The 26896-nt window shown below is 37.5% G+C and overlaps 2 protein-coding genes across 6 annotated transcripts in view; one reads left to right on the forward strand and one right to left on the reverse strand.

The window, feature by feature from the left end:
- The window catches only part of LOC127833365 (elongation factor 1-alpha-like), a 28307-nt gene extending 21642 nt beyond the window's left edge, over positions 1 to 6665 (forward strand). Inside the window, exons 7-12 of the mRNA XM_052358576.1 lie at positions 1150 to 1285; positions 1452 to 1543; positions 1837 to 1905; positions 2285 to 2380; positions 5266 to 5448; positions 5824 to 6665. Coding sequence (XP_052214536.1) covers positions 1150 to 1285; positions 1452 to 1543; positions 1837 to 1905; positions 2285 to 2380; positions 5266 to 5448; positions 5824 to 6141 — 894 coding nt within the window. The 3' untranslated portion in view covers positions 6142 to 6665. The remainder of the gene's footprint in view (positions 1 to 1149; positions 1286 to 1451; positions 1544 to 1836; positions 1906 to 2284; positions 2381 to 5265; positions 5449 to 5823) is intronic.
- Positions 6666 to 14235: 7570 nt separating this feature from the next.
- LOC127833363 (lymphocyte-specific helicase-like) overlaps positions 14236 to 26896 on the reverse strand; it is a 99460-nt gene continuing 86799 nt past the window's right edge. For all 5 annotated transcript variants that reach the window (XM_052358562.1, XM_052358563.1, XM_052358566.1 and 2 more), the window contains 5 exons: positions 26398 to 26514; positions 24826 to 24985; positions 22015 to 22130; positions 20551 to 20647; positions 14236 to 15508 (listed from right to left, as the gene is read on the reverse strand). In XM_052358562.1, coding sequence (XP_052214522.1) covers positions 15492 to 15508; positions 20551 to 20647; positions 22015 to 22130; positions 24826 to 24985; positions 26398 to 26514 — 507 coding nt within the window. In that variant the 3' untranslated portion in view covers positions 14236 to 15491. The remainder of the gene's footprint in view (positions 15509 to 20550; positions 20648 to 22014; positions 22131 to 24825; positions 24986 to 26397; positions 26515 to 26896) is intronic.

Here is a 26896-nt window from a genome sequence, read left to right on the forward strand (position 1 = left end):
AATCAAGAATACAATTAAAAAAAGGAAAAGAACATTGCCCGGACCAGGTTTCGAACCAGTGACCCCTGGAGTCCTGCCAGAGTCTTGAAGTAAAAACGCTTTAGCCTACTGAGCTATTCCGCCGAGTACATATACTAGGAGTATTTTATACCTTATATAAGCAATCTTCGTAGTTTCACAAAATTTAACGACAAAAACAGAACTCTCCAAATTATTCAATCGTTTCGCGTTGCAACGCTTTATAATTTTTAGGTTTTAAAATCGTCAAAAGATGCATATAATGGCTATATTAGACCATGGTAAATGTTCAGTATTACTGTTTCCTCACAAATATCATAACTAAAACGAAAATTTGCGAATCTGAAACAACTTTTTTCAATTTTGTCAATTTACCAAACCGTGAAAAGATCCCTTTAATATGTAGAACGACGTCATTTGCTTTAACTTTGATTTGAGTATAGATTACATCAACTTGCGTATACGGGATTGGATTTTGAAACCAATAGTACCATGAAGTGATATTAACATCTTATGATTGTTCGTTCGCTTTAAAACTCTATGCAATATCCGTGGCCACGCAAGGTGACAGTCATCTCGGGTCTGATATAGTACATGACAACACATATAGTATCTTGCCAATCACTGCGGTCATTGATATCCTGGCCTAATGAATTAATCACCGTCAGTTAATGTGAGACCGGCTTGGGTTACTAACAAGATTGATACGCGGAGACAATACTAATGCAAGATTGGCAAGCATGCCGGACATGTATTCATTTTGTATGCATTACATCGTGTCCGGTGTTTAAAACATTATTGTCTTCTCAGTGAAATGTCAGTATATTATTTAAATGTCTAATATGATTTTTATTGACAACATACGCCTAGGTTACTGACATCCTGCTAAGAAGTTGCGCAATCAGTATTCTCTGTCCAAACAACTGTTTCATTCAAATAGTAGCCTGGCAGATCTACTAAACTACATGTATTTAACATTTCCGAGACCAGTATTCAGTACCAACCTGTGAGTGAAAGTACATGTTTGCACATATTATTGGAGCAATCTCTTGTACCATCAGTTGCACATATCATGGGAACAATCTCTCGTATCCACAGTGCTATCCCGTCGTTCCCCAATCTGTGTTGCAGCAGTGGCAGATCGAGCGGAAATCTGGCGGCACTAGCGGGCGCTCCCTCCTGGACGCGCTTGACTGCATGGAGCAACCGCCTCGCCTGGAGCGTTACCCTCTCCGCATCGCCGTGCACAGCGTCTATAAGCTCGGAGGTGAGTACTTCTATGAGCTCTGTGTGAGTCGATCATATCATAATTGTTTATTAATCCTTATTCACAAATATCTCATAGATCAAAATGTATCAGTCAATCAGGGTTCAGCAGTTAACCATATTTTTTTTCTCCTGGGTATTTCCACCAAGCTCTGTGTGTATTTCAGCAGTAGGAGTGGTGGCAGCGGGCCGGATCCACACTGGCTTCGTGAAGCCTGGCATGTCCGTTACCTTCGGACCGCCTGATATCAAAACACAGGTACATCGTGTAGTGTAGCCGAGGTAGAGACAACATAGACTCGGTAAAATAGTTGGAAAACAGTAGTCAACATGTGGCAGATTTTATCGGTGTTAACATCGCCTTACTTGCCAATACATGTACGAATATACATTTGTTTTCTAAAAGTTACGCCTATAGTGCGATATACACGTACATCTTAATAATAAGCTAGCACTATAAATGTAAGGTCTCTAATATTACACGTGGACGCTACCCGCTGTTATCTGCACGTAGCCCACGTGCAAGCGTTCTCTGATTGGTCGTTGTTGCAGGTTCGAGCCGTCCAGCTTCACCATGACGCCGTCAGCGAAGCGTACCAGGGCGAGAACGTAGGCTTACAGGTGACTGTGTGTGTGACGTCAGAAGGGCGGTCATCGGGCATGCCTCAGTTACCCAACATTCGTTCAAATTTTTAATCCTTAATAACTTGTACATATCTACATATCCATGAAAAAAATGCATTAGTAACTAATATTTCGTTTCATTAAAAATTTAAAACATATTATAATACATAAAAATCGTGTTTCTGACTTTTGGTAATCCCATTAGGTTGAGACAAGCGAAACTTCTATTTAGTTATGGCTGTCTCACTTGAAACTTCATATAAACGCCCCCACCCTAATACACCCCTCTCTACCCGTCCGATCCGGTTCACTTCCGCCCTTGTCCACTCCGTACCAGTCCGAACCCGTTTACTCAAACCCATCTCCTTTCTCGCAGATTGAGGGTCTTGACATCAAGGACATCCGGAAGGGGTTCGTGCTGGGAGAGACAAACCGGGACCCGCCCAGAAAGGTGCAGCTCTTCACGGCCCAGGTCAGTACGTGAACTATGCTATAGCAGTACGGGACAGTTTAGTGCCAATCTAGGCCTCGTCGCATGCGTATGGGTCCACTATTCACTCATTTTGGATTGTTGTCCAATTAATTTACAAATGACTCTTTAAAATAAATAGAGTGTACAGTTTAAACAGCGTATGCTACAATCATGTATAAAGTAAAGACTGACAAAAAAGAGTTAACGGATTAGCGAATTCGTGTGATATAGGCGGTAGATAGTCCGCCCATCCCGGACGTACCAAGCAGTAAGCACCAGCCAGACAATAGTATGAATGATGTCGAGAATCCCTGGTGCTTTCAACTCATTGCGTATGATACCAGGGGCGCCTATTGTTCTTACCAATGGGTTGTTGTTTAAACTGATGTAACATATACTTGGTCGTCGTAACATGCTATTCTTCTTATTTGGGTTTAAGAGCTGGTTTCAGGACTAGATTATAAAAAAAGTATCTTCCGGTGCTTTACAACAACGACACAAACTATACACTCTTTTATTAACACTATGTACGTCGCTAGAATGTTGAAGTGGTAAAAAATGTAGATGAAAGCCTTCGCATTAATGGATATCATACTTCCTTATGTTTCAATTTAGCACTACAAACACTAGCAGTATAGGTCATTTATATGAGAGGTTTTTATGAGGTATAAGTGTATTTGACGTGCACAATACCCTTGCATTTTTTTGGCATAAGCTAAGTTTCCGATTAATATTGTGGGAAAGTTTCATTTTATTTGATTAAAATGTTAATGAAGATATTTTTCCTCACATAAATGTTTACGGGCATTCATTTATCAATTTTTGGCCAATTTACGCTTGTACCATCTGGCATCTGCACAGAACAACAACGAGTATATGATGAACTTTTACATACAAATACATCCGATCATCACTATGACAGTAGTCCAACATTGCACATTTCAATTGTGAAAAGTGCGAGTCTTTTTGTCGATTTATAATAAACGCGAATTGCTTCACGTAATTTACCATGTAATTGAAGGGCAAGTTATCACAGTGTCACTTATATCGTGCAATATGCATGGTTTAATTCCGAGCATATTTTTTGTTATTTAAGAATGTATATCAAGACATAAAAAACACAATTCGTAAACATATCTGTAATATTTGCCTCCCGATTTAACTTAAGATATAGATGTATTAAGTATAAGCCGGTAAAAATAGCATCACACTGGAAGTTGAAATGTCCATTTTGTTCAGGGGTACTCCGGGTATTATCCGCTCATTTATCTGTTGTGTTATGCAATATTTGCCATTCTTTGTTGATATTTATTTATATTCAATTCACAAAAATGAAAGCATGTACAATGCGTAAAAATGTTGTCCAAATGTAACATATTTTTTATGCGGAAATTTGCAAATTAAGCCCATTTTACCAACGGCTATTATTGATAAATAATGTTCATTTAAACAGCAGAAATGAATAGTACATTGCGAAGTACATTTTCATAAAAAAAAAACACTTTAATATTTAGTGATAAGATAAAAATCGTCATATATTGTGTCACATGGATTCGGGGGGGGGGGGGGGGGAGGATGCGACGCACGGAGCTGACTGCATACAATTCTATAGTCAGTAACGTGAGTAAACACTTACATTGCACCCATAACATGCTATACAATGATATATTGGCGTTCTCACAAACTTATGCAAAGATGGGTAGTTATTGCGGGTCGAACACTTTAAAAAAGGAATGATCTATTTGTCATTTGAAAGTCAGGTCCTAAAATGTTTTTTTTTTAAAGAAAAGCCGTTCCGAAAGTGGGGTTAAACCACTATATTTCAACAATAAATTAATCATTTAAAATAAAACCGGGTCGGAAAAGTAAAATAATCGGGATTTATGTTTTAATTTACTGTACACATGCGCAAATATTGTTTATTATAAAAGAAAAAGATATTCGTACATCCAAAATCTCGAAGGTCAATTACTTAAATAACAAAAATTGTGGACGGGTTTCCTCCAATAACTTTTGTATTCCGACTTCTAAGATCTTGAAAAAAAATTAAGGACGCAAAAATACCGTAGAGCCGGGAGGGCGTATTCATTTAAAACAAATATAAACATAAAGTGGCTATTCGATAGGGAATATCCGATTTCCTAATGTTTTTTGTTCTTGTTTGTACTTTTGTAGTGTTTTTATTTTTTTCTATAAGATTTACATTTTACTTACGATTTGGTATTTTGACAATTTAGTAATTAGCCAGTTACAATAAACTTGTAGTCGCAAGTAGCTTGAACATGTTTTGTTTTGTGTGCTGTCTGTTGACAGTCGTTCCTGTTGTCTAGCCGGAGATAGACTCCTGGCATGCATGCCGTCAATGCACCCGATCACACACGGCATACCCCGAATGAATAAAAATGATGCGCGACATTTAGTTCGTCGTCATAGGCCGAAATCGTATTGCCCTGTTTTGTAGGTTAAATAAAGCGGCAGTCACTGTCGTCACAGCTCTTGTCACATTGGCAACATTTAACCCAAAAGAATCCCCTATCACTTGAATGAAGTTCCTAAGCGTTATCATAAGCGCGGAGTCAAGGATTGTTAGATGTCAAAATCTGTCATGTGTCTGTTTACTGGTCGAAATTGTCTAGGTCGTCAGTTTTAAGCGTCCATAGTGTCGGCAATTTCTGTAACTTACCTCGCGGTCCCTTGAACTTACCCAGCTAGAGTTGCAGGCTATGTTTAAACCGATCGGTATAACTAACCAAATTTTGTACAAATGCTAACCAAAAAGTTACCAACAAGTTACCGACTTTGAACTGCAGGTATGTAGTTAACTGGCGGTTTAACTGTTTGTACAATCGGGTGATTAATGTAGATTTGTTATATACTGTTCACAGATCGTTATTCTGCGTGGCGACGGCCCGATCCGGAAGGGGTACACACCCATGCTACACTGCCACACGGCCTGTGCACCGGTGCGGTTCGCCGAGCTCAAGGAACGCTGTGACCGCCGCACGGGCATCAACCAAGAGTACAATCCTAGTGAGCTCAAACCTGGGGACGCCTGCATCGTAGACCTGGTACGCAACGCCATGGCAGTATAGATTTCTAGTGTTTCTAAGGCTATGATAAAGGCATTATATGCCGAATCCGTGTGTTAATATTCATAAAGGATTTTGCTTTAAGTTTGATGGTCTCAACGTGTCACGTTTCCAATTTTTTTTACATTGATGTGGTAATTTCTCTAATTCTTAATATAATTCTACTTGACCGAACCCATTTTGTATTAAGTTTCTGATTATTAATCATTACTTAAATATTATGTGTTTTTGACTTATTCGCAAAATTTTGCCGGACTATTTTCCAATCTGAAACTCAAACATTTCGTTGGAACGATAAATCTCTGCTGCATTAAAGTTGAAATAGTTTTGAGCTTGTGAACACCCGTATTACAGGTGCCGGTGAAGCCCCTTTGTATCGAGTCGTTTTTCGACTACCCAACATTAGGCCGTTTTGTGATACGCGACGCGAAGCAAACGATCGCAATCGGCGTCTGCGTGAACATCCCAGGCCGCGAGCCGCCACAAACCGACGACGACAAGTGGGCCGTCGGCACCGTTCCCTTCTCCCGGCGGCCGCAGACGACCGGCGGACGCAGCGTGACGTTCAACCTCCCACAGTCGGACGAGTTCGACAAGCCGTCCAAGAACTTTAGCTTTCAGGATGAGGCGACGTTCAGAACACAGTCGGGAAAGTTGGAGACTATTCTGTAGAGGCACAGTCTGAGTGACGCATCAATGTACAGTGACGGGTGATACAAATTTCGGCATACTTATTTTGTGCAAGGGGGGAGTGGGGCTATGTCACACTGATACAGTCGTATATAGAATAGAAGTATACGTAATGAACATTGAATATCACCTTTATGATCATGAATATTATGGATGTTATGTTATTGGCGAATAAATCTATTAAAATGTATTGCTTATACAATGGTTTTTCTATGGTCCATATAACTGCCATGACGTATTGTTTGAAATTTAAATAATGAAATTTATTAAAGAAGTAAATTAATATTAAATTAATTTCTTTATTACAGAAGTATATCTAGTTCATTGCAACAATGTAATAATGATATTTATGTAATTAGACTATCAATATTAAAGACGTATAGTGTTATTTTTATCATATGTATGTATTATGTAAAATAATTGTTTATAATGCAGTGCTGTTATTTTGATATGTATGAATTATGTTTATGTTTTATAATAAAGAATAATATAACACGACTGTTATAACATGCACAATAATAAACGTATCATACAAATAATTGTGTTTGGTCATTTATTGGTTTGGAATGCTGTATAAGTATACATCAAAATAACGCATTTACTGCATTTCAATCATGTAAATGATAATGCAAACACGATTATTAATTAGAGCCTTGATATCAATCAATTAGCGACACTGACCATTAATTGCCAATTAGTTTACAACTCAATCATCTTAAATTGTCAACGTTGATTATACAAACTGTTTGTATTAACACTGAAAGATATATATGGTCAGTTGAACATTGAGTTCAACAAATACGAGTTGTAGTAGCAACCTTAAAAACAATCACAGCTTCCCAATACCTACATTGATGATTCAAATACAGCCACTTATGTTCATTAAATGGAAATATTATCATTGTATTGTAAAATGAAATGTAATTTCATTTATGGAGATTCTAGAATTCATTATCCTATGTCGGTATCAATATTGTGAATGTAAAATATATAGAGAATATTTGTATCGAAACGCATTTAAATAATACATTTAATAACCTTCCAATACAAGGTTGTCTTAAGATTGCACAGAGGTATCAAGTTTTCCAGTATTATTTATTGTGATGTACCCACCACCTCTTTTATCCAGAAAATTAAGTGTAGTGAAACATATATAATTCAACCAGACAAATCAATAATTGTACCTGGCATTAAGGCTCGATTGGTCATTGCCCGCTCAGGTACTACTTAAATGTACCCAGGGTACTCACTTAAATGGAACCCAGTTACGGAAAATATACTTACACGTACCCGGCCAGTTTAGACTGTACCCCGAGTTGTAATCCCGCCCAAATCCGATGTCGTTCAATGCGTTACAGAATACAAAAAAAAGTCTATTTGAACAAAACCTGCCTCCACATGCTTTTTGAGTAGGAGTTTTGATAACATATAGGTCATTTTACAGATAAAGACATAAATACGAACATAATTAATTTGAAAAAAAGGCGACAACGACCAATTTAGCATATGAATTCCCGGGTACGTTTCAGTATATTTTCCGTACCCGGAATACATTAAAGTATACTCAAGAATACCTGGGGTACATTAAAGTATACTCAAGAGTACCTGGGGTACATTTAAGTATACTCAAGAGTACCTGGGGTACATTTAAGTATACTCAAGAGTACCTGGGGTACATTTAAGTATACTCAAGAGTACCTGGGGTACATTAAAGTATACTCAGAGTACCTGGGGTACATTAAAGTATACTCAGAGTACCTGGGGTACATTTAAGTATACTCAAGAGTACCTGGGGTACATTTAAGTATACTCAGAGTACCTGGGGTACATTTAAGTATACTCAGAGTACCTGGGGTACATTTAAGTATACTCAAGAGTACCTGGGGTACATTTAAGTATACTCAAGAGTACCTGGGGTACATTTAAGTATACTCAAGAGTACCTGGGGTACATTTAAGTATACTCAAGAGTACCTGGGGTACATTTAAGTATACTCAAGAGTACCTGGGGTACATTTAAGTATACTCAAGAGTACCTGGGGTACATTTAAGTATACTCAAGAGTACCTGGGGTACATTTAAGTATACTCAAGAGTACCTGGGGTACATTTAAGTATACTCAAGAGTACCTGGGGTACATTTAAGTATACTCAAGAGTACCTGGGGTACATTAAAGTATACTCAAGAGTACCTGGGGTACATTAAAGTAGTATCCGAGCCGACAATGACAAAGCGAGCGGCTTTAGGAGGTTGTCCTAGTTTTAGCTATTTCCCCATTAAGACTCATGACTCGACACTAACTCGTATATTGAATAAGCACCACTGTTCGCATACATTACTGATGCATTCTACAGGTATATGTATAGTCGTGCGAGTTCCATGTTTGCATAGTATGTTAGAAAATTAAGCAAGATTTGCTTGTTATCAGTTTGCAATAGTCGAACAGAAAGGCATTCCAAACCTACCATCATACACAAATCCATGATGTTTTTTTTGGGTGTGTTAAATGTGATCATATATATACTAAATTTCTAATTTATAAAATGTCCTTACTGTTTAGATTTTATAAATTGGATTGCCCACTAATGACTTTTGTGTTACTTTTATCTGGTTAATAACACTGATGCGACTGTATGTTGATATGCAGATTCGCTGAATGCTTCAAATGATGAGCCTTACTATCACACTACTAATTAAAGCGACAGATGTGTTCGTTATTTCGCACCATTTGATATAACTCAATTCAAACTAGAGCACCGCCTTGCGGGTGCAGACAGCTCATCTATTTTTCTTTTAAAAGTGAAGGGACCTATCTCAATACTTCAATCACAAAGGAGGGAGGGGTGAGGTGGAGAGAGGTGTATAGTGTGGGTGTGTGGTCATTTATTACATTATCTTCCAAAAATGCAAAATGCAAAAAAAAAAATTTTTTATTGGGGGGGGGGGGGGGTATTCTTGGGTGGGATGGTTGGACAAAAAAAAATTTGGGGTGGGGGGTATAGTGTGAGGGTGTAGTCATTTATTAGATGATGGTTTGGGTGAAGTCTATTTAACCATATATTCAAAGTTACTAAGTCAAACAAGAGGGCCAAGATAGCCCTAGTTCGCTCACCTGAGAGGAGTCGGTTCATTCAATCTTTACCAAACATCAAATTTGACCTAGATATTGTCCAAACGAACATCCTGGTCAAGTTTCATCATTATTGAAAAAAAAACTCTGGCATTTGGAGTGTTTTTGTAAGATTTGACCTGGTGACCTATATTTTGAGTTGACACCCCTTACCAAACATCAAACTTTGCTTACAAAAATAAATATTTTGACCAAGATTAATAAAATCTGAAACAAAATTGTGACCTCTAGAGTGTTTACAAGGATTTTGTATAATATTAATAAAATTTGGACAATCTAAGGGCAATAATTATGGCATTAATTATGTGATTTTGCTCAATATCAAAATTGACTGAGATCTTTCAGCAACTTTGATAAAGAAAGCTTGAGAAATGTGAATGCTAGAGTGTTTACAAACCAAATGTGGACGGGCGGACGGCGGACAAAGACCAATCCTAAAACCTCACCTGAGCAATCAGATGAGCTAAAAAGTGTGTTTCACCGATCTGAGCCACTTTCCAACTTGTCCGAGAAATCAATTAAACCAATGTATTGACTAAGTTTCACCATGATTAGGCAAAAAATGTGACTTCTATAGTGTTCGATCACAAGGTTTCTCTCTAGTCACATAAGGAAAACTGCCCCAACCCCCTGGCAGCCATGTTTTTGTCCGATCAGGACCATTTGCGAACTCATCATTGATATATATAAAACCAATCTTTTCACCAAGTTTCATGATAATTGGTAAAAAAATGTGACTTCTATAGTGTTCACAAGCTTTTTTTACTATATAAATATAAGAAAACTGCCCCCCCGGCAGCCATGTTATTCAACTGACCGGAACCATTTTCGAACTCAACTCTCATATCAAGGAAACAAATGTTCTGACCAAATTTCATGAAAATTGGTCCAAAAATGTGACTTCTAGTGTTCACATGTTTTCACTATATACATATAGAGAAAAATGCGCCGCCTACTGGCGGCCATGTTTTTTTCACCGATCTGGACCATTTTCGAACTCATCCGAGATATCAATAAAACCAATGTTTTGACCAACTTTCATGATGATAAGGGCAAAAATTGTGACTTCTAAGAGTGTTTACAAGGTTTCTCTATAGCCAAATAGGGAAAACTGCCCCGCCCACTGGCCGCCATGTTTTTCAACGGACCGGAACCACTTAAAAACTCAAGCAACATATCATTAAGACAAATATTTTGACAAATTTACATGAAGGTTGGGCATGAAATGTGACTTCTACAGTGTTTACAAGTTTTTTCTTTTTTTTGACCTAGTGACCTAGTTTTTGACCCGGCACGACCCAGTTTCGAACTCATTTCATTGGGAAAAACTTCTTACCAAGTTTCATGAAGATTGGACAATAAATGTGGTCTCTTGGGTGTTTACGAAATACGAACAAATGTGGACGACGGATGGACGGACGACGGACAAAGACCGGTCACAAAAGCTCACCTGAGCAATGAGGCGAGCTAAAAAGGGCCATAATGCTGTCAAAATTACAACCAGAGTTATGCAACTTGTCCTGTACTGTCCCCTTATGATAGTTTGCGAGTGTTCCAAGTATGAAAGCAATATCTATGATACTTTAGGAGTAAAATGGACCAAATCAAAAAACTTAATCAAATTTTCATTTTCTAAGTATAAAGGGCCCATAATTCTGTCAAAATGCCAGTCAGAGTTACATAACTTTGCCTTCACAGTCCCTTATGATAGTAAGTAAGAGCTGCAAGTATGAAAGCAATAGCTGTGATACCTAAGCAGGGGTGTCAATTGGCCCAAATTTGAAATCCGGAAAATTAAGCCGTAGGATAAAGGGAAGAGAGGGCCCAACCCCCCGGGCCCTAGCTTATTGTTCTTTTTTTATAGTCTTTCTAGGTGCAATTTCTGGTGAGTACAATGCAAAATATTATAAACCAAACCATCCGTAACACGGCAGGTGTATTTGTCATTCTAAACAAATGATATTAAGAACTTCGAAATGTAATTAACAAACCAGCGTATCCGAAAACGACTGTCCGAAAACATGTCGCGATACATCATTTGCAAATGAAATTAAATATGCATATCGTTTGACTGCAGAAAATGAAAACCAGTAACCAGTAACCTAGCAAATACGCAGTCAATATATAATTTGATTAACATATTGTTTTAAAATATGATATTGCAGTGCTTTACTTTGCCAGTGCCTGCTCATGTCAATGCCAGCCGCTTACCAATCAGAAATCAATAAATAAAATCGGTACCAAGCGCAAATGTCCGGAATGCCGACGATGCTATAACAATATTCGTTCTGAAATGATCCCGCACTAAAAGAATTTTGTCCCTACCCCCACCCGCCTTAAACAAACTCATCGGATTTACATTCACCTCAAAATCAACCCTGGACGGCTCAAATCCGGATTTCCGGAATAATCCGGAAAATTGACACCCCTGCTAAGGAATAAAATGGACCTAAACACAAAACTTAACCAAATTTTCAATTTTTTAAGTATAAAAAGAGCACATAATTCTGTCAAAATGCACGCAAGAGTTATCTAACTTTGCCTGCCAAGTCCCCTCATGATAGTAAGTATGTGTACCAAGTTTGAATGCAATAGCATTGATACTTTCTGAGAAAAGTGGACCTAAACACAAAACTTAACCAGATGCCGACGCCAAGGTGATGACAATAGCTCTTTTTTTTCAAAAAATAGATGAGCTAATAAAATAATTGATTTTTAAATTTCAAGAGAAAGTGTGTAATACAAAAGAACATAAAACAAGAGCTTGTCACAGTAGTGCCAAATTCCCGCCGAAATGTGTTTGCTTGTATGACAACTTTTGTTTTAGAGAGTAGAATAATATTTGTAAAAACAAATAAAGAGAGATAATTCATTATGCTCCGGACAAAAATTTACTTTGAAATTAAATAAAGGGATATAATTCAAACACTAAGGTAGATAGAGTTATGGTTCTTAGTCACTGCACTTCTCCTACTTGCCATCTGTTTAAGTTTGAAGTTTCAAGTAAATCCCTTCAGTAGATTTAGAGTTATGCTCTGGACAAAAATTTACTTTTAAATTATATTAAAGGGGACATAATTCAAAAACTTAGGTAGATAGAGCTATGGTTCTTGGTCACTGCACTTCACCTAGTTGCCATATGTTTATATTTCAAGTTTCAAGTAAATCCCTTCAGTAGATTTAAAGTTATGCTCCGGACAAAATTTACTTTAAAGTTATATAAAAGGGGAGATAATTCAAAAATTAAGGTAGATAGATTTATGGTTCTTAGTCACTGCACTTCTCCTAGTTGCCATCTGTTTATATTTCAAGTTTCAAGTAAATCCCTTCAGTAGATTTAGAGTTATGCTTCGGACAAAAATTTACTTTAAAATTATATAAAAGGGGAGACAATTCAAAAACTAAGGTAGATAAGAGTTGAGGTTCTTGGTCACTGCACTTCTCCTAGTTGCCATCTGTTTATATTTCAAGTTTCAAGTAAATCCCTTCAGTAGATTTAGAGTTATGCTCCGGACAAAAATTTACTGTAAAATCATATAAAAGGGGAGATAATTCAAAAACTACGGTATATAAGAGTTGTGGTTCTTTGTCACCGCACTTCTCCTAGTTGCCATCTGTTTATATTACAAGTGTCAAGTAAATCCCTTTAGTATATTTAGAGTTATGCTCCGGACAAAAATTTACTTTAGTCATATAAAAGGGGAGATAATTCAAAAACTAAGGTAGATAGAGTTATGGTTCTTGGTCACTGCACTTCTCCTAGTTGCCATCTGTTTATATTCTAAGTTTAAAGTGAATCCATTGAATAGATTTGGAATTGCTCCGGACAAAGTTTCAGCCGGACAGACAGACGGACGGACAGGACCAATTACTATATCCCCTCCAATTTTTTTTTCGGCGGGGATAATAAGCACCAACAAAAATTTATGATGTTATCGAAACATCGGATTACTGACTCACTATGAATGCAATTACGTAGCAGTGTTTATGTTGAAATTAACTGGATTTGCAACGTTTCAACTAGTTTAGTTGTTGCTTTTCGAAACAACTAAATAAAATGTTAAGAAATCAAGCTGTATCTGAACATACAACCACTGACATTTCCTCATTAACTATTTCTTCTTACAACAGGACAACACACATGTACTTTCATTAGAATCAATATTGTTCTTCGTATTTAGAATAAAGTACCTAGACGCATTGTATATTGGTTGTTAACTGCACACTTGTCAATAAAACATCTTGAATCAGATCATTTTCAAATACATTAACCAAATACTTGTTTTCAAACTGATTGTCTGATCAGTTGTGGTAGGGTAATAGCTGTGTCAGTGAAACACTTATTTTCGTCCACAATTCTCGCCAGACAATACATGCTTGTTTTTAGGTCAATAATCCACTTGTAAGGAAAACATAATTTGTTTTGGACAGCTATTTTTAAATGCAAACATTTAATACATTATAGGCTGAGATCTCCCACCTGATTATTTCTCTTGATTTGCAGCCTAAATCGATAGTAACAATTTAACAACTAAGCAATTCTGGTGCCGATTTTAACCACTAGAATTTTCAAACAATTTGTATCAAAATTACCATTTTGCAGCATTTCCCCATTATCTGACATCTGCCATTAAGCATGTATGATGCAGTACAGAAAACTATATTCATATTCAAAATATTACAAATCTACAATGCATTCTCATCAATGTGCAGACAAACTTGTCAATTTTTTCATGTTTTCTTTTTTTTATTTGTCCCAAAATTACAATTTTACTATGGGAGATTTTCCACAAAAAAGTCAATTTATGGGAAAAGAAATTAAAGTACTATTTTGGCATGCTCGAGGCTATATCTAATTGAAGTACTTTGGCACAGAAACTGCCTTACAGTACTTTTCCAGGCAAGTGCGAACATGCATAAAATATAATATCAAAAAGGAAACAAGTATTATAAATCATTTCACTCTTTATTTTAACTTTTGGTAACAACTGAATTTAATGGCAAATACATGGCATTTCTGAACTTATTTTGTGGTAGATGAGATGATGTGATTAGTTTCATTATACAATGACTTTTGTCAGATGACGTTCCTGAGTATGACAAGATAACATTAAACATTTCATGTAAGTTAACCATATATGTATAAAGAAACAATACAACTACTAAAAGCATTATATACATACCTTTAAAATTAAAGATCATTTTTCTTCAAGATGTGAACTGAAAGGGATGAATTAATAAATTTAAAACAATAATGATTTCAGTTTGATTAAGCCTACACATTTTTTATGCATTTAAGGTAAATTTCTGAAACTAACTCACAAACAATCAACATGATAAATTCTTGTATAAGGCCAGTTCCTTGAAACTTAACAAATTTATAATAAGAACTGGTGTGCTAACAAAGTGTATCTATGTTCTACCAACTACATATTAACATAAACATTTGCTAGGCTATGTCCTACATAAAACAACTATTCAGCAGTTCAACTGATACAAAACTAGCCATCATAATTGCATTACTCAGCTTTGCTTAGTTGGTGACTGACTACCCATTTAAGTCCAATTAAATTTAAAGGCAAACATTGTATTTTGAAGATACTGGTTTAAGGAATAGTTAGAGATATTCAGGTGAAAAACAAAATTAATAAATCAAATTAACATTTTCAAACCGATTAAACAATATCTTTATAGATTCAGCATCAATACATGTGCAAGGAACATACAGACACCAAATGATCTAACAACTATATAGTATCAACTGTAAGCATTCAGTGATATAAATATTACTTAAAAATGTAGTCAAAATTACAGACAATCAGTCGATTATGATAAATGTATACAAGTTATTGCTCATTCTTTCATACTGTTACTGTAACATTTCTATGATTGTTCAGTTACATCTCTCAAATATTTCATCTAGTTATACTGTTTGGTAAAAATATTAAATACATGAAATCTGCCAAAGTAGCAAAAACATAGATAAACAAAATAAAAATATACTGACGCGTACTAGAGAAAATATATGTATTTACAGAGTAAAGTGGTAACGCATACAGTTAAAAACATCAACATCTATCTCTCAAAGATAGACTAATTTGGTCCCAAACAAAATAGCACCTAAGCTTTATAAGATCTAAAGCAAGCACTCTTGGCTGTCTTTCATGTTGGTAACTCCATTGTTTGTTCTATACACGGCTTCTCTAGCAGCAGGCCTTGCCTACAAAAAAGCAAAGATAACTTATCTTTCAATAATTTCTTAAAGGCCTTCTATGATCCTTTATTTGCCCCCCCCCACCAAAAAAAAAATCTAATTGAAGTCACAGTCTAGCTGATTGAAGTCAGTCTAGCGGATTGTAGTCACAGTCTAGCTAATTGAAGTCAGTCTAGCTGATTGTAGTCACAGTCTAGCTGATTGTAGTCACAGTCTAGCTAATTAAAGTCAGTCTAGCTGATTGTAGTCACAGTCTAGCTGATTGTAGTCACAGTCTAGCTGATTGAAGTCAGTCTAGCTGATTGAAGTCAGTCTGGCTGATTGTAGTCACAGTCTAGCTAATTGAAGTCAGTCTAGCTGATTGAAGTCAGTCTAGCTGATTGTAGTCACAGTCTAGCTTACTGTTGTCACAGTCTAGCTGACTGTTGTCACAGTCTAGCTGACTGTTGTCACAGTCTACTGATTGTAGTCACAGTCTAGCTGACTGTTGTCACAGTCTACTGATTGTAGTCACAGTCTAGCTGATTGAAGTCAGTCTACTGATTGTAGTCACAGTCTAGCTGATTGTAGTCAGTCTAGCTGATTGAAGTCACAGTCTAGCTGATTGTAGTCACAGTCTAGCTGATTGAAGTCACAGTCTAGCTGATTGAAGTTACAGTCTAGCTGATTGTAGTCACAGTCTAGCTGATTGAAGTCAGTCTACTGATTGTAGTCACAGTCTAGCTGATTGTAGTCAGTCTAGCAGATTGAAGTCACAGTCTAGCTGATTGTAGTCACAGTCTAGCTGATTGAAGTCAGTCTAGCTGATTGTAGTCACAGTCTAGCTTACCGTTGTCACAGTCTAGCTGACTGTTGTCACAGTCTAGCTGACTGTTGTCACAGTCTAGCTGACTGTTGTCACGTCAAAGTCTACGGATTGTAGTCACAGACTTGCCAAATGCAGTCACAGTCAAGCTGATTGCAGTCACAGTCTAGCTGATTGAAGTCACAGTCTAGCTGATTGAAGTCAGTCCAGCTGACTGTAGTCACAGTCAAGCTGATTGCAGTCACAGTCTAGCTGATTGTAGTCACAGTCTAGCTGATTGAAGTCAGTCTAGCTGACTGTGATCACAGTCTAGCTGATTGCAGTCACAGTCTAGCTGATTGCAGTCACAGTCTAGCTGATTGAAGTCAGTCTAGCTGATTGTAGTCACAGTCTAGCTGACTGTTGTCAGTCTAGCTGACTGTTGTTACAGTCTAGCTGACTGTTGTCACAGTCTACTGATTGTAGTCACAGTCTAGCTGACTGTTGTCACAGTCTACTGATTGTAGTCACAGTCTAGCTGATTGAAGTCAGTCTACTGATTGTAGTCACAGTCTAGCTGATTGTAGTCAGTCTAGCTGATTGAAGTCACAGTCTAGCTGATTGTAGTCACAGTCTAGCTGATTGAAGTCACAGTCTAGCTGATTGAAGTTACAGTCTAGCTGATTGTAGTCACAGTCTAGCTGATTGAAGTCAGTCTACTGATTGTAGTCACAGTCTAGCTGATTGTAGTCAGTCTAGCAGATTGAAGTCACAGTCTAGCTGATTGAAGTCACAGTCTAGCTGATTGAAGTCAGTCTAGCTGATTGTAGTCACAGTCTAGCTTACCGTTGTCACAGTCTAGCTGACTGTTGTCACAGTCTAGCTGACTGTTGTCACAGTCTAGCTGACTGTTGTCATGTCACAGTCTACGGATTGTAGTCACAGACTTGCCAAATGCAGTCACAGTCAAGCTGATTGCAGTCATAGTCTAGCTGATTGAAGTCACAGTCTAGCTGATTGAAGTCAGTCTAGCTGACTGTAGTCACAGTCTAGCTGATTGCAGTCACAGTCTAGCTGATTGTAGTCACAGTCTAGCTGATTGAAGTCAGTCTAGCTGACTGTGATCACAGTCTAGCTGATTGCAGTCACAGTCTAGCTGATTGCAATCACAGTCTAGCTGATTGAAGTCAGTCTAGCTGATTGTAGTCACAGTCTAGCTGACTGTTGTCAGTCTAGCTGACTGTTGTTACAGTCTAGCTGACTGTTGTCACAGTCTAGCTGACTGTTGTCACAGTCTTCTGATTGTAGTCAAATTCTAGCTGACTGTTGTCACAGTCTACTGATTGTAGTCACAGTCTAGCTGATTGAAGTCAGTCTAGCTGATTGTAGTCACAGTCTAGCTGACTGTTGTCAGTCTAGCTGACTGTTGTCACAGTCTAGCTGACTGTTGTCACAGTCTACTGATTGCAGTCACAGTCTAGCTGATTGTAGTCACAGTCTAGCTGACTGTTGTCAGTCTAGCTGACTGTTGTCAGTCTAGCTGACTGTTGTCACAGTCTAGCTGACTGTTGTCACAGTCTAACTGATTGTAGTCACAGTCTAGCTGATTGTAGTCACAGTCTAGCTGATTGAAGTTACAGTCTAGCTGATTGTAGTCACAGTCTAGCTGATTGAAGTCAGTCTACTGATTGTAGTCACAGTCTAGCTGATTGTAGTCAGTCTAGCAGATTGAAGTCACAGTCTAGCTGATTGTAGTCACAGTCTAGCTGATTGAAGTCAGTCTAGCTGATTGTAGTCACAGTCTAGCTTACCGTTGTCACAGTCTAGCTGACTGTTGTCACAGTCTAGCTGACTGTTGTCACAGTCTAGCTGACTGTTGTCAGTCTAGCTGACTGTTGTCACAGTCTAGCTGACTGTTGTCATGTCACAGTCTACGGATTGTAGTCACAGACTTGCCAAATGCAGTCACAGTCAAGCTGATTGCAGTCACAGTCTAGCTGATTGAAGTCAGTCTAGCTGACTGTAGTCACAGTCTAGCTGATTGCAGTCACAGTCTAGCTGATTGTAGTCACAGTCTAGCTGATTGAAGTCAGTCTAGCTGACTGTGATCACAGTCTAGCTGATTGCAGTCACAGTCTAGCTGATTGCAATCACAGTCTAGCTGATTGAAGTCAGTCTAGCTGATTGTAGTCACAGTCTAGCTGACTGTTGTCAGTCTAGCTGACTGTTGTTACAGTCTAGCTGACTGTTGTCACAGTCTAGCTGACTGTTGTCACAGTCTACTGATTGTAGTCAAATTCTAGCTGACTGTTGTCACAGTCTACTGATTGTAGTCACAGTCTAGCTGATTGAAGTCAGTCTAGCTGATTGTAGTCACAGTCTAGCTGACTGTTGTCAGTCTAGCTGACTGTTGTCACAGTCTAGCTGACTGTTGTCACAGTCTACTGATTGCAGTCACAGTCTAGCTGATTGTAGTCACAGTCTAGCTGACTGTTGTCAGTCTAGCTGACTGTTGTCAGTCTAGCTGACTGTTGTCAGTCTAGCTGACTGTTGTCACAGTCTAGCTGACTGTTGTCACAGTCTAACTGATTGTAGTCACAGTCTAGCTGATTGTAGTCACAGTCTAGCTGATTGAAGTTACAGTTTAGCTGATTGTAGTCACAGTCTAGCTGATTGAAGTCAGTCTACTGATTGTAGTCACAGTCTAGCTGATTGTAGTCAGTCTAGCAGATTGAAGTCACATTCTAGCTGATTGTAGTCACAGTCTAGCTGATTGAAGTCAGTCTAGCTGATTGTAGTCACAGTCTAGCTTACCGTTGTCACAGTCTAGCTGACTGTTGTCACAGTCTAGCTGACTGTTGTCACAGTCTAGCTGACGGTTGTCATGTCACAGTCTACGGATTGTAGTCACAGACTTGCCAAATGCAGTCACAGTCAAGCTGATTGCAGTCACAGTCTAGCTGATTGAAGTCACAGTCTAGCTGATTGAAGTCAGCCTAGCTGACTGTAGTCACAGTCTAGCTGATTGCAGTCACAGTCTAGCTGATTGTAGTCACACTCTAGCTGATTGAAGTCAGTCTAGCTGACTGTGATCACAGTCTAGCTGATTGCAGTCACAGTCTAGCTGATTGCAGTCACAGTCTAGCTGATTGAAGTCAGTCTAGCTGATTGTAGTCACAGTCTAGCTGACTGTTGTCAGTCTAGCTGACTGTTGTTACAGTCTAGCTGACTGTTGTCACAGTCTAGCTGACTGTTGTCACAGTCTACTGATTGTAGTCAAATTCTAGCTGACTGTTGTCACAGTCTACTGATTGCAGTCACAGTCTAGCTGATTGAAGTCAGTCTAGCTGATTGTAGTCACAGTCTAGCTGACTGTTGTCAGTCTAGCTGACTGTTGTCACAGTCTAGCTGACTGTTGTCACAGTCTAGCTGACTGTTGTCACAGTCTACTGATTGCAGTCACAGTCTAGCTGATTGAAGTCAGTCTAGCTGATTGTAGTCACAGTCTAGCTGACTGTTGTCAGTCTAGCTGACTGTTGTCAGTCTAGCTGACTGTTGTCACAGTCTAGCTGACTGTTGTCACAGTCTAGCTGATTGTAGTCATAGTCTTGCTGATTGTAGTCACAGTCTAGCTGACTGTGATCACAGTCTAGCTGATTGCAGTCACAGTCTAGCTGATTGTAGTCACAGTCTAGCTGACTGTTGTCACAGTCTACTGATTGTAGTCACAGTCTAGCTGATTGAAGTCAGTCTAGCTGACTGTGATCACAGTCTAGCTGATTGCAGTCACAGTCTAGCTGATTGTAGTCACAGTCTAGCTGACTGTTGTCACAGTCTACTGATTGTAGTCACAGTCTAGCTGATTGAAGTCAGTCTAGCTGACTGTGATCACAGTCTAGCTGATTGCAGTCACAGTCTTGCTGATTGTAGTCACAGTCTAGCTGACTGTTGTCACAGTCTACTGATTGTAGTCACAGTCTAGCTGATTGAAGTCAGTCTAGCTGACTGTGATCACAGTCTAGCTGATTGCAGTCACAGTCTAGCTGATTGTAGTCACAGTCTAGCTGCCTTTAGCAGCAATGATCAATACTCAGTACTGTACATCCTTGAAAAGTCATAGGAGAGAAAATATTACATAATGATATAATTTGTTATCAAATACTAATGAAATGAGTGAAATACCCATTAAGGGCCACACATTCCAAAAACTAGTTCTTCAAGACCTTTTTTATCATGTCATCATTATTGAAGACAAGCCTCCTACCCCTAGTCTGTTTCACTCTCTGGTTCTCCTGGTGCTCTCTGATCATGTCTGTTCTGTCCAGAAGTGCCTCAAGGTCAGCATCACTGATGGCCTCTTCCTGCAAGCAACACACACTCACATGACCATCAACAGCAATCCGAGATAATGGTCAACAACCACCGACCCAAAATGCAAATAAAAAATGGCTGACCTGTTTTTCAGCTATTTCAGCTATTTGTTTGGCTTATTTTCCAGAAAAAAGGAGTTGATAAACATTGTTATGCCATTTAACATTTTCATTATTTTCATATTATCACTCAGACAGAAAAAACAAGGACACAGTTCAACATATATGTAATATTTAGATTCAAGAAACATGCCAACGCTTACAAGCCAGGATTTCAACATTTAAAGTAATTTCTGCGAAACCATTAATATTCACCAAGCTTTAACCTTTGAACATATCATCAGAAGACCAATTGACACATTTTACCAATAATTATGTCCAATATTTTTTAAGTATGAATTACCGTAGTCACGAAAGGAGTTAATATCGAAACTCTTTTACAGTCTAGATAAATCCAGTCATTAATTTATACAATGGGGAGTACGTTATACAGTGTTCTGTACTTAACTGACACATGACATTTCTTTTAAAATGCTTATGCAGTAAAGCTGTATTGATAGCGTTGAGTTTGTTCACTTAAAATAGCAAAGTTAATTCCAAAAAATTGTGTATTTTTTTTGCTAGGAATAACTTCACACAAAATTCAACCATTTACATCCATTTAAACAAAAGTTATTGAGCGGAAAACTTAAAAAAAATAATTAAAGTAACAGTGACTTCAACCTTTGTCAAACTAGTCCTTATTGCATGTCAGCTACCAACATTCAAAATTTAAGAAATAGAACCACATACAAACTAAAGCTATTGAGCAGAAATAGTTTTCTATCCTTAAAAGAGACTTTGATATTGACCAAACTAGTCCCAGATGGAATTCCATAATAATTGTACATGTAAGATACCTACATTTATATATACACTATTTCAGTGCAATCCCCTCATCCAAATTTAAGTTATAGAGTATATGCCATTTTTCTTTTTTAAGTAAAAGTGAATGTCAATACCACCTGACACTCAAATACAATACAAAGCAAGTTGTCCATGCAAGTTGGATATAAATTAAGTTTCACCAAGATTGGTCACCACAAACTTAAGTTATTGACAAGAAACAGCTTTTCATAACAGAGACTTTACCATTGAGCCAACAGGTATTAAAGCAATGCAAATCTAGGTGTTCATGTGAACAGATACTAAAGCAATGCAAATCTAAAAGAGCATGTGAACTACCTACAAACAACATTTCAGTTAAATATATGCATCAAAACCTTAGTTATTAAACCAAGATTGTTTAAAAACCTTATAAAAATTCCTTAAACACAAAGTACTACAGAGCCGGCCCATTATCAAGATGTGAGGCATACTTTTTCTTCTACGACGCCTGAATGGTCATGAGACTTCAGCAAGTCCCACAACTCTTCTGGAGACAGTGGCTTCACATCAGGGGTGTAGTCCTTCATAATCCCACTTTTGAATTTGCCTGAAGCAGGAAACATGTGGGCTTAGCATGTGGGGCATTGCAGATGTTTGTAAAATCAGGGGTTTAAAATTGATCATCAGTGTTTTTTCTATGTTGTCCCAGGTCAAGAACAGGCATGACAAAATTTGACAGAATTTTCTACAAAACTGCTTTAATGGGAAAATTGACCAAAATGAGATTCGCCTCTACTGTACATAATATAACCTTGGGAGGGTACTGTAGTGTTCATCAAATAACATTGCGAGGGTACTGTATTGCACATCATATGACATTTGAGGGGTACTGTATTGTACATCATATAACATTTAGATGGTACTCTGTAACTCTATTGTACATCATATAACATTGGGAAAATACTCTATTGTACATCAAATAACATTGGGAGGTACTGAATTGTTCATCATATAAACTTGGGATGGTACTGAATTGTATCATATAACATTGGGAAAATACTCTATTGTACATCATATAACATTGGGAGGGTCATGTACTGTACATCATGTAACATTGGGAAGGTACTCTATTGTACACCATGTAATATTGGATGGTAATGTATTATACATCATATAACATTTGAGGGTAGTGTATTGCACATCATATAACATTGGAAGGGTAGTGTACATCAGATAACATTGGAAGGTTTCTGTATTGTACACCATATAACATGGGGGGGGGGGGGGGGTAATGTATTGTACATCAGTGACATTGCAAGGGTAATGTATAATATATTTTATAACATTGGAAGGGTATTGTATTATATATCATATTACATTTGAAGGGGAATGAATTGTACATCATAAACATTCGAAAGGTAATGTATGGCCCATCATATAACATTGGAAGGGTAATGTATGGTCCATCATATAACATTGGAAAGGTATAAATGTGTTATACATCGTATAACATTTGAAAGGTTATGTGTTATAGAGTACCTTCCCAATGTTACATGATGTACAGTACATGACCCTCCAAATGTTATATGATGTACAATAGAACATTAGAAGGGGAATGTATTGTACATCATATGACAATAGATAGTGTTTTTCCCAGGCCATTTTAGCGTGGCGAAAAGCCACGCCGCCCTCCCGGATCGCCACTCTGCCCTTTTCAAAGGCAAATTTCGCCAAGCGCCCTTTTTTCAAAGGCAAATTTCGCCACGCGCCCTTATCGATAACATCTTTATTGCCTTACGATCTAACTTGGTCCGCAAAATCAGCTTCCTTGATTGTCTGTGACGCTCCGACTGTGCTTGATTTACTCGCGAGACGTCAACGTCTAATCGACTATATAAATTGAGCAGATCTAATCTATTACAGTGCTCGGTTTATAGGTAGGTAGGTCTCTGACTGCTCCAAAGCTGTGAATTAGTCATGCGTGAATAACCCCGTGTCAGTATCAATCAATAATGCCGAAGGCTATGTTATACCAAGCGCACTTTTCGGTCGGCAATGTGTTCTCCTCCACAATAAAATCATTACTTCGGGACTTTTGATGAAAAACTCGATGTTATTCTCGTGGCAATTGTGCATTGCATGCATTATTCAGTTATATCAAAACATATATTTTTACGCATAATTACATTTAAAAGCACAAACAAATTTATTCTTAATCTTTCGTTTTTAAGATAATTAGATCTAATTATTCAAATAATTACTGAGACGTATACTAATTTAACAAAATGCGAATTGCGTATACGATTTAACGTTGCTATGTGCACCTGTCGCTTACATCATTTGACATTTTATCAACATGGCGTGCTATACAGAATTAAATTGTGACTCGGCAAAAATGGAAATAACGTCGTAAACCATCGAATTAACGATGGAGATTACACATTAAGAAGGAATTAATGAAATGTCTGTGATAATCAACGATGCATAAAAATGTTTTAGATAGCAACAACATTATTTATTTATTTGTAATCTACTCGGTGGATGTATGTCACGGAAACGAGTGTTTGCATATTGTTAGCGATCAATTTACTCGCAATGTTATTTTAAACATCTGTCAAGATTATTGTTAGAAAATGGGATAAGACAAACATGGTTTCATTTATATGTTAGTGGATCTGTGTATAATAAGATTCATATGCATGTATTGCTTTATTATGTTTGTCGTGCTGTACAGTTTATTGAAACAGCATGGAACTTAAATGTACATTGCAAGGTAAATATATAAATATAAATCATAGTAAGTTAAATACATCTATTACTATTAAATGTGCTTGTTCATATTTTTTTCCACAACTGCCTCTGATGCGATTACATGTTTCTCCCTAATTCATGTATTCACTGAACGCTTTTGCCCTTTTTTGCCTAAACTGCGTGCTAAAATGCCCTTTTTCAAAGTAATGCGCCATGCCCCTTTGCCCTCCTGGGAAAAACACTAATGGAAGGGTAATGTTTTGCAAATCACATAACATTGGAAGAGTAATGTTTTTTGCATCGTATAAAATTGGATGGCCCATCATGGATATTGTATTGTGAGTCATAAAATATTTTATGAGTGATGCTTCTTTATGAGACAAATCCTTAAGAGGACCTTTTTGCTCAAAATGTTCCAATTCCAATCCACTTGATTGAGTGGATGGTATTTATAAGACAAACTGAGAAGCCAAATACAATTTTCTTAATCGCTATTTTCATACTTATGGCTGCAACTATTAATGATGCATCTGTACTCTCAGCAGTCTGACCTTTGTGTATGATCATCTTCTCGAGTTTCCTCTTTCCTGCAGCCCTCTCCACAATCTTCTGATCAATGGTGTCCTTGGTGACAAACCTGTACACAACCACAGGCTTCGTCTGGCCTATACGGTGACACCTGTCCTGGGCTTGTAGGTCATTCTGGGGGTTCTAGAATACAAATAACACACCATAACGTCTCTCTGTGAGCGTACAACATTACACACGATCCACGGTAAGCCATTATGTAGGTTCTCATACATGATGTCATTCTGTGGATTCTATAACATACATGTAGAACATTCAGTTCATACAAATCAACAAGATTTAAATTGTGCACTTCTGATTTTTTTCCCCCACAATTCTACACTTTGTGTTTATTCAGTGATAGATCATACATGTGTTTTGGTACATGGCATCCATTAAATCTGACAGATGAATGCAAGAAGTCAGTGGACCGCAACATTTGTGTTATTTGGGTAAATTTGCATGTGTACCGGTTTCAGAAATTGTTTTAGAAGAGTCTTTAAAGATAATGCATTTGAAATGATTGTAGTAACAATGACCTTTACCATGTCAAGACTGGCCTTATTTGCAATCCCAAGCTGTAACTTCATGTAAGCTACCTACATACACATGTTTTTATATTTTTAGTAGCATACACCTTATCCTGATTGACTTTTAATTCAATCTCAAGGTAGGTTTGCATGTACACAAATTTTAAGCTTAATAGCTCTATTTACAAAAATCATATGCAGAAACATTTTATTTGTTTCTGTAAAAGTGAAATTGAATCAACAGGCACAACATGCACTATGTACCATGCAATCTTACTATAGCCAAACTTTCTTCAAGATTGGTCAATACAAACTAAATTTATTGACAGGAAACAGGAATTTGTTTGTAATAACAGGATATTAAACTGTTAAAAACCTGGGTACAAATATTGGCAAAGTCTTATCTGTATCATATATAGTGACTGATCGAAAATCAAATTGTTAATCCAGCTTCAAACATAAGATTACTTTGAAAATGATCAATACTTAAAAGTTTACTTGCAAATTCACATACATGGCTTTCATTACACAAAAACATCTACCAGAAAGTAAATAATCAGTCTACAATTTTTGTTTTAAATGATTATCTGCATTATATCAAGTAGAGCAAAATACCCATGAATTTTGATAATCAGTTGTTTGTTCATTAATGCAACTTACAATTCAGTCATGTAAGCAACATGCCATTTTCAAAATGTTTGAGTGTGACAAAAATGCTGCAAATGAACAGGGCTGTATCATTATCTTCATACTTAATTTGAGTTCACTATTACAAAGACCACAATTGAGCGTATCTGATGCTCACCATCAGACAAGTGACAAGATACAAGAATATCTGAGTGTCAATGCTAACAGGAAATGTTTGTCGGACACTACATTTTGGTCGTATTTTGAAACACACAATTTTTATAATCATGAAGTGTCCCAAAAACTTACATTCATTTTCATTTCGGTATATTTTGCACCTCTAGTGTTACTTTTATCAAGAATGGAGACCCAGTATATCCCAGTGTTACCAGCACCTACCCAGTCACTGTCGTAGATGATGACAGTGTCAGCTCCCACCAGGTTTATACCCAGCCCACCAGCTCTTGTGCTCAACAGGAACACCCAGTGATCAGCATCTGTGTTGAACAGCTCCATCTATACAATATAAAACACATCAGTATAGAATTAAGCCTCGCTTTGGGAAACATGGCTTAATGCAGGTCTGCACAGGCTAATCAGGGACAACACTTTCCGACCAAACTAGATAACCGTTTATAAAGCCATAACAGCAGAATCTAGAGAAAGTGTCGTCCTTAATTAGGCTCAGATGCACATGCTACTCTTAGACGATACTTTACACACCTGTGTTAAGCGCAGTTTTCCAAAAACTCGGCTCATATCCTTTTAGTTTATTGTAAAAAACAGACATTCATTAAACTGGCCCCAAATGTCGCCCCGAGCTAGAATGCAAGTAAGTTACCAACAAGCAACATTTCAGCACAACTCCATCCCAACAGTGGAAAACCTTTTTCTTTTT

This window comes from Dreissena polymorpha, chromosome 6 (assembly GCF_020536995.1).
Source record: "Dreissena polymorpha isolate Duluth1 chromosome 6, UMN_Dpol_1.0, whole genome shotgun sequence".
Classification (NCBI taxonomy): domain Eukaryota; kingdom Metazoa; phylum Mollusca; class Bivalvia; order Myida; family Dreissenidae; genus Dreissena; species Dreissena polymorpha.